The 14,615-nt window shown below is 37.7% G+C and overlaps 1 protein-coding gene across 1 annotated transcript in view; it reads left to right on the forward strand.

Moving 5' to 3' along the window:
• Nucleotides 1-9,183: 9,183 nt before the first annotated feature.
• The window catches only part of mmp2 (matrix metallopeptidase 2), a 62,341-nt gene continuing 56,909 nt past the window's right edge, over nucleotides 9,184-14,615 (forward strand). The window contains exons 1-3 of the mRNA XM_028809317.2: nucleotides 9,184-9,830; nucleotides 12,658-12,884; nucleotides 14,340-14,488. Coding sequence (XP_028665150.1) covers nucleotides 9,669-9,830; nucleotides 12,658-12,884; nucleotides 14,340-14,488 — 538 coding nt within the window. The 5' untranslated portion in view covers nucleotides 9,184-9,668. The remainder of the gene's footprint in view (nucleotides 9,831-12,657; nucleotides 12,885-14,339; nucleotides 14,489-14,615) is intronic.

Here is a 14,615-nt window from a genome sequence, read left to right on the forward strand (position 1 = left end):
ACACAAATCAAAATGGGGAGGACAACGAAATTGCAAATACAGTGGACGGGGCCCAGGAGCTGTGCCGTGGTCTTTAAGAGATTTCAGTTTTTAATAAATTTGCAAATCTTTGTAAAAACTTGTTTTCACTTTGTTATTATGAGTTATTGAGCATAAACCGATGTATAAAAATGGCAAATTATCAATTAAAAGTGAAATCGACAACACAGTGAAGTTTGCAGGAAGTGGTGGGCCCTGAATACTTTCCGAATCCACTGGAAGTCTTTTGATTAGATGAGCCCCTTGTGCTTCTCTGAAGGACATTACAATGTCATGTCAGGATCAGAGTTGCACAAAGTCAATCAATCAATCAATCAATCAATCAATCAATCAATCAATCAATCAGTTGGTTTCTAAGGCCCCAGTTTACAGGACTTAAACTTTACAATATCAGTTTAACACTGGCTTGCAACATTAGGATCTTCTAAGTGTGTTTTGCAGAGAATGTGCCAGTGAATAAGCTGGGTTTTGAGTTACTTGTATTTTATGTGTTTATTTATTGTAATTTGTGTCTATTTATTATTACTTATGTTTTTTTGTCTGAGACGAAATATAAGGGGAGTGACAGTGATACAGCTGCAAAGACTGGGGCTCAGATCCTGGGCCTATCTACTGCATTTGCAGTTTCTATGTTCTCAACATTTTGACTTGTGTGAATGCTAGATTAACTTCCTCTTATAAATTGTCTGTGTGGAGCTTGCATGTTCTCCCCTTGACTATGTTGGATTTATTCAGGCTAAATGACAACTATAAATTAGCCTATTGTGAGTTAGTGTGTGCATGTGTGAGAGTGTTTTGTGATGGACTGGGACTTTCACCTTGAACCCACTTCTATTCAGGATAGACACCAGCTTGCTGTGACCCTAAACTAGATAAGCAAACTAGAAAATGGATGAACACAACTCTATAACAATGGCTTTATAGTAGCACAAGCAGGAATGAAAGTCATAAGAGAGTGTTGCCTATCCCGCAGCTTCAGGTCTAAAATAGGAACCATCCTTCTTTGAGGCCCATACTGGCCATACAGCACACAGCCCTGGACAAGGACCCCTGTTCATCCCAAGTCAGTCACACTCATTAACAAAGATCCAGTTAGTTTTAGTAATCTTATAATGGAAAAATATAGTTTAGAAACTTAATGCATGAACGAGTGAGTTCTGGTCATAGCCATAAGTTAACTCTTCTTAAGAGTTTGCTAGCTTAGTAGATTTAATTAGAAGTGATGATAAACAAAGAGTGTGACATTGCACTTTAAGTCTAAAGAGGAGCAAACAGCTCAGGCTCATTTCTATCTTTGTATTCATTTGTTAAAATTAAGGAAAAGAGGAAAGTCTTGTGATAGGATGGAGTCCTGTTCAAGGTCAGTTCCTGTCTTATATTCAGTGCTGCCAGTATGGGCCTTGGCCTCCAGGGGCCATAATATTGAACTAGCAAGGTTCAGTAAATGGCAGTATAGCCTGATGGATGCCTTTAAAGGCAAAGTGAGAAAAACATCAACCCTTAGTTAAATGTCTCTGAACAGTAAAACCAAACAAAAACGATCTGGAATTATACAATAATTACAGATAAGAAATAATGAGCTTATTTAATTAATTAAAAGTATTTTTTAATCAGGTATAAGGAAATTGGTTGAAACAAAAACCTTTAACTACAAGGTCCCCTAAAGGGTCCTTTAAAAAACAGTAAAATAGAGCAACAGGTTTCTATTGTATCCACTAGGTGGTGACAAAATTCCAAAAAATTGGGCTTGAAAAAATCTAAACTGCATTTTTAAATGGCTCATATTGCAAGAGTAGTTAGTGCTGCTGCTTAGTGTTGCCACTTGTCTGGATGGAGTGTGTCCATTCTCCCTGTGTGTCCATGGGTTTATTCCCACATTACCAAAGACATGATAGTTAGGATAACAGGACACTCCAAACTGACCCTAGGTGTGCATTGATAGGTCCCTTACCTTGTCTTGTGACCAGTGTTGCCACAGTAGTGTCCAGGCCCCTTGTGACCCACAGCTGGGTTTTGAGAAAGTTATGTTATATTTAAAGTTCACATTTACTATAATGCATAGAGAGTACAGGAGAATTCTTGGTAGCGTGTCTGGCCAACAGGAAAAAATAAAACCATTGACCAGTTATCAATATCACTGAAGTCATTTGATTATTTAAGCATTGAAAAGAGAAGCAAATCTTTCAATATAAATAAAAAGAATTTAGAAATTTGCTAATGAACCCTACAAAAAGGCCTGAAAAGCAGCTAAGTAATATCATTGCCTAAAAAGAGGTAATGGGTGCATCAGTGAGATACTGGAAAAGACTCTTAGTATATAAAGCTTTGGAATGCACTACGTCATTCATCACATGGACGGGCCCAATTCCAGTCCTGCTTTTGTGGCTCTTATACTACATCTTGTAGGAATCCTGCCCTGGCTGTGGTTCTTATCATGTTTTACACTGTGTTTCTCTTGATTATTCTTGATTCTTTTATTTATGTTAATTATGTGCATCATTCTTTATTTTTGATTTTGTCTATGTATGCAAGCTACCTTTGTTATGTTCCATGTGTTTTTTTGGGTGGTCTCCTAAGAGAGGGAGAGCCACCTGACAATCACCACCAGGAACTGCCCTCCACCCTATAAATCTGGAGGGTCCACAGTTTCTTGCAGTTAATTTGTAATATGCTTAGGAGATGTAAGTTCTTGTGCTTTTTGTGAATTTAATTTGCTTACTGGATTTTTGACACTTCGCCGTACATTTTGGTTGTGTAGGACTGTGTTATGGTGTTGGGCAAGTCCTCTTGTATCTGTGTGTCGTGGAGCTTGATTGTTATTGAAGATCATTTTTTTGTGAAGAATCTTTTATTTTATAAAGATTCTGTGAGGCTCTTTTGTGTCTAGTTGGTGTTTTTGATAAGAGCTCCCCCTCTAGTGGGCATTTTTGGAAGTTGACATGCTTTAAGACTCCTAGTTCATTAGAGTTGCTGCTGGAAAAGGGCTCTCCATAACCTCTGACCAGGAAAACACAAGTATACAAAATGATGGACGAATGGATGGATTGCTTTAGAAACTTAGCATCTTTAAGATTACTACCAGAAACATCAACATATTCCAGAAATGAATATTCACTCGAGGCTCCAGTGCTCTCCTACACAATTCTTTCACCATGGGTTGTTTTGTCATTGTCTCTCACACTCTTTGTATGATCATTATTGTTATGTGTACAGAGTTCAGTGAAATTGTGTTAACACATTGCCACTCTCTGGCCAATGATTAGTGAATAGAGCTACCTTACCTTGAAACTGCTGTCTTGCCTCAAAACAACTCATTAATATTTCTTTTTGCAAAAGTGTGAAAAACATTATGTATTTCTATTGACAACATAAACAAGTGCTATTAAACTACTGGTAACTAAATTATCCTCCTATAAATGTTGCACGTTTATCTACACTGGAGAGCAAGCGCATCACACATTGAAAGAGTTAACATTCCTTTAATTTTATCATAAAATCAAATGCTTAAAAAAATGTATTAAAAAATAATTTATCATAAGAATAGGGCATATTGTATTCCATATGTACTGTATATGTTGATTAGTACATGGTAGTAAGAATTTTACTGCACTCTGTATAGGTGACAATAATCACCCTATAAACTTATACATGTACATGCACTACGTAAATGATGGTTCATGGGGTCAATATTGTCACAAGTACAATGAACTTTTTACTTGCATGGGCTAATCAACATGGTCAAGCACAGAAGATTTTAAACAACATGCAAAGTCTGAGAAAACAAAAGGAAATCTTTACAAAAAACTTGTACTTAAACAATAAATACATTTGGGATTAGATTTTGGGCTTGATTCAGCTTTGTTTTCTGACTTCAAGTCGTTAGAAACCTTGTTAGACAACATGCCCGGAGTCAGAGGCTAATCTCTAACAGACTTCATGCAGTCCAGACTCCTAGAGATTCCCGCCATAATAAGACTTTGCTACCAGATGACCTGATAAATCCCAATGCTTCCATCTGTGTGACTAGTTTGACTTTTGCATAGAATTTAAATTGCTAAACTGTTTAATTTCAGTATACTATTTGACATTTGGATTTCAGATAGGGAAAAAATATTTGACACACTTATTCATAATACACCTAAACATATAAAAAGCATTTGACATTACGCCCAGGAGTCTGCACAGTAGTGAATAAATAAGGCCATTGTGTCTTCTGTTAGCACTTCATTCTGCATTAACTGACATGCTAATCCTTCATTTATTATTCTGGGGGCACATGATTACAATTTTATTTTTAAACTCTTCTAAAAGGACTACTCCAATGTTTTTTTGCCTTTCTGTTTTGGTTCGTGAAATTGTCCTTTACAAACTACACAAAATCTCCACTAGGTGGCAGGTGACCACCACATAAGAGAACTTTGAATCTCACAGACTGCAAAAACAGGATTAAACTGTGCCGGCCGTTTATAACTAGCTTTAGAATTTAAAATAAACACAAAACCAGTACCATTTACTTGTCATTAGACACAAAATACTGCATTCCTTGTTTGTAATATATATCATAATTACTGTTCTTTCACTACGACTCTACTTACCTGGTTAAGTTGCAGCCGATTCTGAATGATATGTTCTGGACCTTAAGCTGTTTTAATGGAACTGCTAAATCAAAAATTTCAATATTTAGCACATTTCCAAAAAAAACATACTATTCCTATATTCGCTTAATTCTATTCTGGATTGCAGGGTGCTGGGTACCATTTCAACACAGGGCCCGTTTACACTTGAAGGGCCAATTTGGAAATGTCCTTCAACCTAACACACGTGTCTTTGGGAAGGTTGAAGGAAAGGGCGAAGGCCCGGAGAAAAACCTATGAAGACAGAGGGAGAACATGCAAACTCTGCACCAACAACAACCAAGCATGGCGGATCAATCTATGACTCGTATGAAATCAGGTAATAATAACCTAACATTCTTCAACAAAATTATCTGGGGCACATCACAGCTTCCACTAACACACACAAAGCTCATTTAGAATCTACAACTATCATATCTACTTCATCAATGGCAATGTGGCACAAGTTTTGGAGGAAAATCAACAAAATACAGAGAGGACAAAGCAAACTCCACACAGATAATGATTAGATATCGTACTTGAACCTGTGAAGCTGGTCTTGTCAGGTGACAGCATTAGCCTGAATTGAGCAGTGCTCATTGGAATGGCAGTGAAAATTCTTAAAGTGACTTCTAATAATTTTTTTTTTTTTTTATATAGACAGGCCGATTCTGCAATCGCTGCTAGAAAGTTCATCAATGAATGCTAAAGTCAATACTGTAGCTGGAAATGTCTCGACTGCTGTGTAAGTGAAAAGGTGTTCACTCTATGCTACCTAACATCAGTATGAAAAGGTTAATGGTGTTAATCATTCCTGCAGCTCCAAAACTTAATTTTGACTGTTGCTTTTTTGAGTAGTTTTTATGAGACATACTGTATCTCAATGATGGTGGTCATGTTTTAACTAAATTTAATTTAATTTTACATGAGGGTGGCCTAATTCATTTTTTTACACAGGGTCCATCAAGTTCTGTTTACACCATTGGATCAGGTTTATTGTCATGTACAGCATTGTTGTCTTCAGAACAGTAAGTGATGCAATACAAACTGAAACAACCCACAAATGAACAAAATGGCATATATAGAATATAACACACATACTGTATATATAGTATATATATATATGCAATTATGTACAATTTATATATATACAGTAGCAAAGAAAATGGATGGGCTTTCATCCCATCTGTGATGGATAATGCTCCCTACCCCAGCTGGGAGGCCTTTACAGTGGATGGTTCAGGTGGATGAATGGATGTCCAAGCTGGGATGGTGAGTGTTCCCTTTTCCAGTTGTGATAGCATAATGGAAGGATGGAATGAGATTGCCTCATGGAGACGTGTTCTTCCCTAATACACTGAGTGGCAGCATCCCTCTGCTGGGATTTCCATCTGCACAATGGCGGGGCTGTCTAGGAGTTGTACTCCCAAAGGGTGGCCCATCTGGGTTCCTACGGTGCCACCATGAGGAAGCTTTCCTGTATAAATGAAGCTCTGCCTGACTTGGAAATGCTTCCTGTGTGCAATATTATGGCACCAGAATTAATCCTGGGTCCATCAGAAATGAAGCCACTTCACTTCAAACAGTGAGTTGGGAGTCAGGAGAGGAGGAGGACAAAGCCTGCCTGAAAAGGAATGGACAAGGAAAAGGGGAAGAAATGTTCTTGTCATGATTTTGATAAGATGAAGCCTGGTGAAGGCATTTTGTCAATAAAAATAATAATTTTAATAGGTAATTAACATGAATGGTGCATTTTACAATAGTTCTCTAATGTTCTTTAAAAGCACTGAATTAGCTCTAATCATTTTTATTTCTTATTTAGCACTTATCAAAATAAAGTTTTACAATAAATTTACCTTATTTTTACTTTTTATCTAGTGCCTTTCACAATAATTTGTTTATTATAAACTTACCTTATTTTCTGTTTTTATATAGTGCCTTTCACAATAAATAGTTTAATTATTAATTTATCTTATTTTCAGTTTTTATATATTACCTTTCCTGCTAAATAGTTTTTATTACAAAGTAACTTTATTGTCAGTTTTTATATATTACCTTTCATGATAGTTTTCTTATAAACTTACTTTATCATGAGTTTTATATAGTGCCTTTCACAATACTTAGTTTTATATTTTATATAGTGCCTTTCACATTTATTAGTTTTATCCATCCATTATCCAACCCGCTATATCCTAACTACAGGGTCACGGGGCTCTGCTGGAGCCAATCCCAGCCAACACAGGGTGCAAGGCATGAAACAAACCCCGGGCAGGGTACCAACCCACCGCTGGGCACACACACACGCACACAAACACACACACAAACATCCATACACACACTAGGGACAATTTAGAATCACCAATGCACCTAACCTACATGTCTTTGGACTGTGGGAGGAAACCGGAGCACCCGGAGGAAACCCACACAGACACGGGGAGAACATGTAAACTCCACACAGGGAGGACCCAGCAAGTGAACCCGGGTCTCCTAACTGCAAGGCAGCAGCGCTACCACTTTGCCACCGTATTATTAGTTTTATTATAAACTTATCTTATTTTCAGTTTCTATATATAATTGTCCTTCTAAGGCAGTGAGTTTTGTGTTTGTCCGCAAGAGGTGGCAGTTGAGCTTTGGTCATATTCTTTGCCACTTACATCACCCTCCATAGTGCGTTACAGTCTTGAGCTGAGCAGGTGCTGTATACCAGGATGTGACACATCCAGTGAGGAAGGCCTTTACTTGGCACCTGTGGACGTTCTTGAGCACAGATGGACAAATGTGAGCTGTCCCCAGACATCTGAAGTACTAGAGACACTGAAGCACCTTCTTGATGATAGTTACAATGTGTTGTACCCACTTCATCTCATCAGAAATGGTTAGCCCTAGAAATCTAAAGGATCCCAGCTTCTTAACAGCATCCCCTCACCACCTCCTTAGTTTTGCTCACATTAAGATGAAGTTCTTGTCTTGACACTACTGAGTCAGCAGGCAACCTCTTTTCTATAAGCTATTTCACCAGGCCTGTGATGGGGGTGCCAGAAGAAAATTTAAATGATGTAGAAGAAGCTGTGTTTGGCTACACGGTCAAGGGTGAACAAGGAGCCTGCCAGCCATTAATATGTCATCTTAGGTTGAGAATTTTGAATATGCACGCAGAGGAAGCAAGTGCCAAAATAAGAAAAAATAATAATTTTACTGATTTAGTGGGCACCAATCACTCCCCTAAACCTGCTGCCATATCCCTAACAAATAAAACAACACTGGGCTCAGTCTAGTGCCAGGTGGGTTTGCCTGCTAAGGCTCAGAATGGACGATTGATGCTAATAATCTGCATGTACAGGGGGTCTACCAGTTTGGAAGTCAAAACTCTAGTTACAGAGTGTGGTAGTTAGTCTCAAACTTAGGATCAGTATACTTTTGCATCTATCACAGTGCCGGAAAGTGGTGAAGTGTTGCATGTTTGTTCTCTTGCATTGTAATAAACTCCATTATTTGTAGTTGTGTGAAGCACCTGTACTTCGCCAATCAGTAGCCCACCAACAGAGATATGAGGTAAACTTTGCTTAAAAGAAAATTGCACTTTCTTCCAGTCAAACTCCCTAAGGCTAACAGTAAACTCTTTAATTACAACACGCAAATCCATTCCTTTTGCGTCACAGAGCAACTTTTTCCCCCCAGATCAGATTTTGATTCATGGTGTATTGTGAATGTGATTTGGCAAGAAAAGTTAAAGTTATTAATTTCTGATAGCAAATGTATTTATTTATTAGTATACATTTCAGTTTTATTCTCCATGACAGGATCAGGAATCTAAAAGGAAAATGTTGAAACAGAAACATTTTCTGTAATGTGGGTGAAGAATTTTATTAAACTGGTATCTGTTACTTACCTGGAAGGTGAGGGCTGAAAAGGTGAACTGATTTGTTTCTGGCTGACAGTTTGCCATGATGGACGAATTAACCGCATCTGAATCCTCTGGGTAAATTTGTCATCATCTGGTGTAAACATGTCAAAGCCTACTTTTCATCATAATACCTAAAGGATTACATAGGCGGCAGCAGCAGCACCAGCACCACCCATGTTCTTGAGTAAACTGCCTTCTGTTTGGAACTTGCATGGTCTAAATGTGCGCGCGTGAGGTTCCGCCCATCGCCACAGTTAAGTAGCTGAATGGCTCCAAACTGACCCCATGTGAGTTCGCATCTGGGTCTACTCCGAGAAAGATTGGTTTCCTGTTGCTGTTTTGACAAAGTCTTGCCAACAAAGTATCCATTTCACCATGACCATATGCTGAAGTAGTGTTACAAAATGCTGAAAACGTCTTCCCTTTCTCAACATTTATAATCAAAACAAAGCTTATTGTAAAGCTAGCACAAAAATAAATATTACGACCATTATTCATTTGGATTATTTTGCTCTAGGCAGCGACTAATCATCAGAAAGTCCGAATTTGTATCACAAGTGATATGCATCATGGCAATTTCGTTGTAAAATCTCATCCCAGCCGTTTTCAGTGACTTTTCTTGGGCAGCCTTCCCTTTTTGGGGGGTGAGATCGAGACTGCGCAGTGTAGTACACACTACACTGAGGTAGCCTACAAAGGAATTGCTAATGCAAGCAAAAACAGCAATTTAGCAAAGAGGCAGGATGTGGAGATAAGAGGAGCCGAGTGACTCCAAAGAGCGCAGTACTGTGGAAGAAAAACAAAAGAGAAGCCAAGGAAGACAGACCCTGAGAAGGCGCACACGGAGATCGTCCTGTGTCTGAAAGTTGAAAAGAACATAGAAGAGAGAGAGAGAAATAAAAAGTTTTCAAAATTAAAATAAAAAGTGTCTGTATATCCAAACGTATTTAGTGCAGCAATATTCGCAGAAAGAGACGCGACTGGAAAAAAATAAACCGATATTATAAAATTACGAAAGTCAAAAGCGCAATCATCTCTGAAAAACAGAAGACCAGCGCAAATTCTGGCGAGATAAAGACACTAGTGGAGACGCACAAGTACGGACCAGAAAGATGAGAAGTCGGGTTTCGAACGCTTGGAGTCCATTTGGGCTTTTGTTTAATGTAGTGCTACTTCTTTACATTGCTGTTCGGAGAAGTTCAGCGGCGCCCAGTCCAATCATAAAGTTCCCGGGGGATGACAGCACACCGAAAACGGACAAAGAAGTGGCGTTGGTAAGTCTGTAATGTTTGCGCTCGCCACAAGAAGGGCTACGGACAGACCTTGCGCTTTTAAGTTGTTTAGTTTTACAGAGTTCTACAACTTGGCACTGACTGGCTTATGCTTGGCGACGTATTTTCGTGTTAACATCGTCATTCTTCGTTGGTTACTCTTTTATTGCAGGCGTCTTAAGGCAACACTTAAACTGGAGCGAATGTTGTGCAGTGCTGATTGTCACAGAAGTTAAAGGACAAGTACAAAGCCGTGCTCAAAGGCGTCAGTGTCCGTCGTAATGTTTTTCGTGACGAATGTGTCTTTTTAACACTTTGTATAACGCGGATGTCTTTCCTTGATTTAAATCGTTTCGATATCTGCGTCTATTGATCATTTGATATTCTTCTCAATGTTTTCCTACTTTTGATCAATGTCTTTTACCATAATTTGTTTCTTCCTTTCACTAACACGTCTTAGCTATTTTTTTCTGGTACCTTATACTTTTGATGCCAATCTTTTAATTTATTTTCTTTTTAATATACTGTATATTTTCTCAAGATCTCTATTCCTAACAGCATTGTTAAATCCAGTATCATCTCACAGCTTTTTATACACCATCCTTCATTAATATTTTTTATTAATTTGGACGAGATGTAATAGTAAAAGAAATAAAAGTTTGCATTCAAAAGAAAGCGGACTGAAACCATGACATCACATATTAGTAGTGCACACTCAAATCTTAAGAGACTAGAGTTTGAATTCTCTCTCTGTGTGGAATATGCATGTTCTCCTCAGTTTCGGAATCTCGAGTTCCCTCCCACATCACAGAGACTTCCATGTTATGCAAACTGACGAATTCGAACGGGCCTTTTACAAGTCTGAGCAGCCTGTGACGAACTGGCCTCCCATCCAAGGATCTTGCTTTGTGTGCTTTCCTCCCGTTATATATTCCAGTTTCAGAAAATGTGGTTATGCATATTTTTAATGTATTCAACGTTAGGTATTTTAATAATAACCTAACCAGTAGTTAAACTTGCAATTTTCTTGAAACAAGATATACTGCAAACAAGTTATTCAAATTGCCTGAGCTTCTGAGTTAAGACTATCCATCTTGGCCTGATATGTGCCACTCCTTGGGATTTTGCTTAAATAAATCCACCTTCCAAGAAATTCTAGCATGTGGTTTCTAAACCAGCCAATGGTCACACCCAGCACATAAACAATGCAGTAAGCGTATTTACCTTATTCCACATTAAAACTTGAGGCATTCCAGGAAGCTGCTGACAGAATGCATTTTTAGTCAAATGTGATTATAAAAGGCTTAAACATGCTGTATTTGCATCTGATTTTCTTCAGTAGTAATTTAGGGATGAATGAGTTACAAGTTTAGTACCAGTTTGAGACACTAAAATAGTATTTTTTTTATCACAAACATACAAGCTAACAATGGTGTTTTTTTTTGTTTTAGAATTAGCTTTGTTTTATCATACAAAGACAAACAGAGAAGGTTTAAGAGTGTATCATGAAAGCTGCATGGTATTGCATGGTCAAAACTAAATGCCTTCAGCAGTCAAATGTTATGTGATAAAAACGTACACTGAAAGGGAACTACCGGTAGATATCCTACAACAATTGTAACGGTAGATTTTACCAAATATCAGCTGTAAAAGTAATCTGGATCAGTGCCTGTATCAGCAGTAGGTGAGGCACATCTCGAACAGGAGGTCTGTCTTAACCTGCTCCAGAAGAGATGCCAGATAGAGACACAGGCAAGAGAGTCCCTTAAATCATTCAAAGGATTTAAGCATAATGGAAGGATGGTGGGGAATGCACAATAGATAGATAGATAGATAGATAGATAGATAGATAGATAGATAGATAGATAGATAGATAGATAGATAGATAGATAGATAGATAGATAGATAGATAGATAGATAGATAGATACTTTATTAATCCCAATGGGAAATTCACATTCTTCAGCAGCAGCATACTGATACAATAAATAATATTAAATTAAAGAATGATAATAATGCAGGTGAAAAATAGACAATAACTATGTATAATGTTGAATGTTAACGTTTACCCCCCCGGGTGGAATTAAAGAGTCGCATAGTTTGGGGGAGAAACGATCTCCTCAATCTGTCAGTGGAGCAGGACAGTGACAGCAGTCTGTCGCTGAAGCTGCTCTTCTGTCTGGAGATGATACTATTAAGTGGATGCAGTGGATTCTCCATAATTGATAGGAGCCTAATACATGACTATACATTCCCCACCTCTATAACTGCTGGAAACAGGAGACAGCTTTTGAGGCCAATACAGGGTGCAATTTGTCAGGAGCTGCTAGAGGGAGCTGTGGGCAGACACAGTCCTACAAAACCCTGTGGATCAGAGCTTCAGAGAAGACCAGAAGTGACCTTGGAGGTGCTTCAGGAATCCAACTTAAAACAGGCCATTGGCCACTGCTCCAGTGAACTTAGCATCAGATGGAGAGTAGATGAGAATTCAACCTGCAGAGGAGCAAAAAGAAGGGTAGAAGGTATTGACATGGGGGGCAATGAAACATCTTTTAATTTTGTTTTATTTTCTCATTTGTCAAATATTTGCCTCCAAAGTTCTGTACCTTTTTTGTTATTTCCTTTAGCCATAATGAATATGATTAATTTAATCATATTTTTAGTTTCTTAGACATTTTTTTGGTTTGTGAACTTCAACAGCATCCGACAGGTCACAAAATGTACATCAGTTTTGCTATAAGTGGGTCATTCTTCCTCTGAGGAAATTTTCATTACCTAGGACTTTTGTATCCTCCTGTTTTCTGATGTTATCATCTGCATTTTGTTTTACAGCATTACCTGAATAAGTTCTATGGATGTCCCCAAGACAGATGTAATCTAATGGTGCTGAAGGACACTTTAAAGCAGATGCAAAAGTTTTTTGCCCTACCAGAGACTGGAGAGATTGACCAAAAGACAGTGGATATCATGAAAAAGCCAAGATGTGGTGTCCCAGATGTGGCAAATTACAACTTCTTCCCACGCAAACCAAAATGGGAGAAAAATTTAATCACATACAGGTTGGTGGTCAAACTCTGCTGTTCTCCTTAAGTTTTCCAAGCCTGGAAGCAGTAACCATCAGTTAAATGTCATTAAGTATAATGAAATTCTCCCAAAAAAAAATAAAATGGCAGACGTACTTGAAGATCATTCACTAATTAAACACACAATTTAGGCAAACCTTGGCCTTTCTACTGTACCATTCTCTGGCTTCAGCTTTTCCTTTGTTCATTGACTAATATCATATTCCTAGCTCCTTCTGTTTTGTCACTTGTATCACTTGGCTTTTGTGTTCTGAATTTGATTGTTTGTACACCAGTTTTGATATATATGCATGGCTAGACTAGCTTGTCCTGTACATCCTTGCTACCAGCTTCTACTTGTTTACAACTTTGCTTGTCTCCCAGTTGCCCATCATCCATTTATCAGATTTAAATTTAGAGCTATCATTATACACATATTGAGACACATCCTTATAGACCTTTCTACTACCTAAGGCACAGATCATGGCATAGTATGGGTGTTTTTATAATAAACACCTCTGTTGTAGGACTGCACATAGCATATGCATTGTTTAAAATCAGTATGATCATTAACTATTTTCTAACAATTCCAATATTAGCCTCAAAGCACTGATATTTAGTGGGCTTTATATTGATATTTCTCTTGTTATCATAGGACTATATAGTAAGTGTTTTGAGCATGGGGAAATGCTCTAGAAATAACATTATTATTACTGTCCACATTTATATTTATACGTAGTTTTGATTTTTTTCTGCATTCACAAGACAATACACTTAGAAGTAATACTTGGGAATACCAGTCCTTTTACACAGAGTTCAGTTATTTTAAATTTTGGTAACACTTTAGTTTAGGTACTGCTAAAACACATCTATTTGTCATTTACCCTTATGTAACAAGACCTCAACAAACACTTCTTCGGAGCTTCATAACACTTACAAAACTTGACTTTGGAGACGTCTGAGGTAGCTTAACTGAGACACATTTCTGAGTTCAAAGTAGCACATATTTTTACCATTATGCCAAAGTGCCACACTGCACTGAGATTATTAACCTACCTACTGATAAGTGTTATGAAGACCAAAAGAAGCCTTTAAGGTCTTGTTACATAAGAGTACATGAGTAATAGATGCATTTTTGCAGTACCTAAACTAAAATGTTAGCTACATTTTTATAACAAGCCAGTATGGCCTTGTTTCCTATGCATAGACTATACAACAAACACTTTAAGAGTGTCAGTATTAAAAGATTTAAAGTCCCAAAAAACAAGAAAAATTAAATCACCGTCGGTAATCCTTTTGAGTTCCTTATTAACTTTCAAGTCCTTGTACCCATTTTAAAATCAGATGTCTTCCACATTTTAGTTTATTTAGACCACATGGCATAGAGTATTTGCTGTTGCATGATAAATATATGCTGTATATATATAAACTTTTACTGTTTATACTGTTCAGGATTTTGGGCCACACTCCAGATTTGGCTGAGGATGTGGTTGATGATGCATTTGCACGTGCTTTCCAAGTATGGAGTGATTTCACACCTCTCAAATTTTCTCGGATTATGGATGGAGAAGCAGATATTATGATCAATTTTGGACGTTGGGGTAAGTTATATTTTCATTCGCCTTCCTACCCTATTTTTATAACTTCATAAACATATACAGTATGGTCGAAACCTGCAAATAGTAGTTTTAGCATGATTTAGCATGCAAGAGTTATCCCTTTTTTTTT

The sequence above is a fragment of the Erpetoichthys calabaricus genome, chromosome 9 (assembly GCF_900747795.2).
Source record: "Erpetoichthys calabaricus chromosome 9, fErpCal1.3, whole genome shotgun sequence".
NCBI classification, from domain to species: Eukaryota; Metazoa; Chordata; class Cladistia; order Polypteriformes; family Polypteridae; genus Erpetoichthys; species Erpetoichthys calabaricus.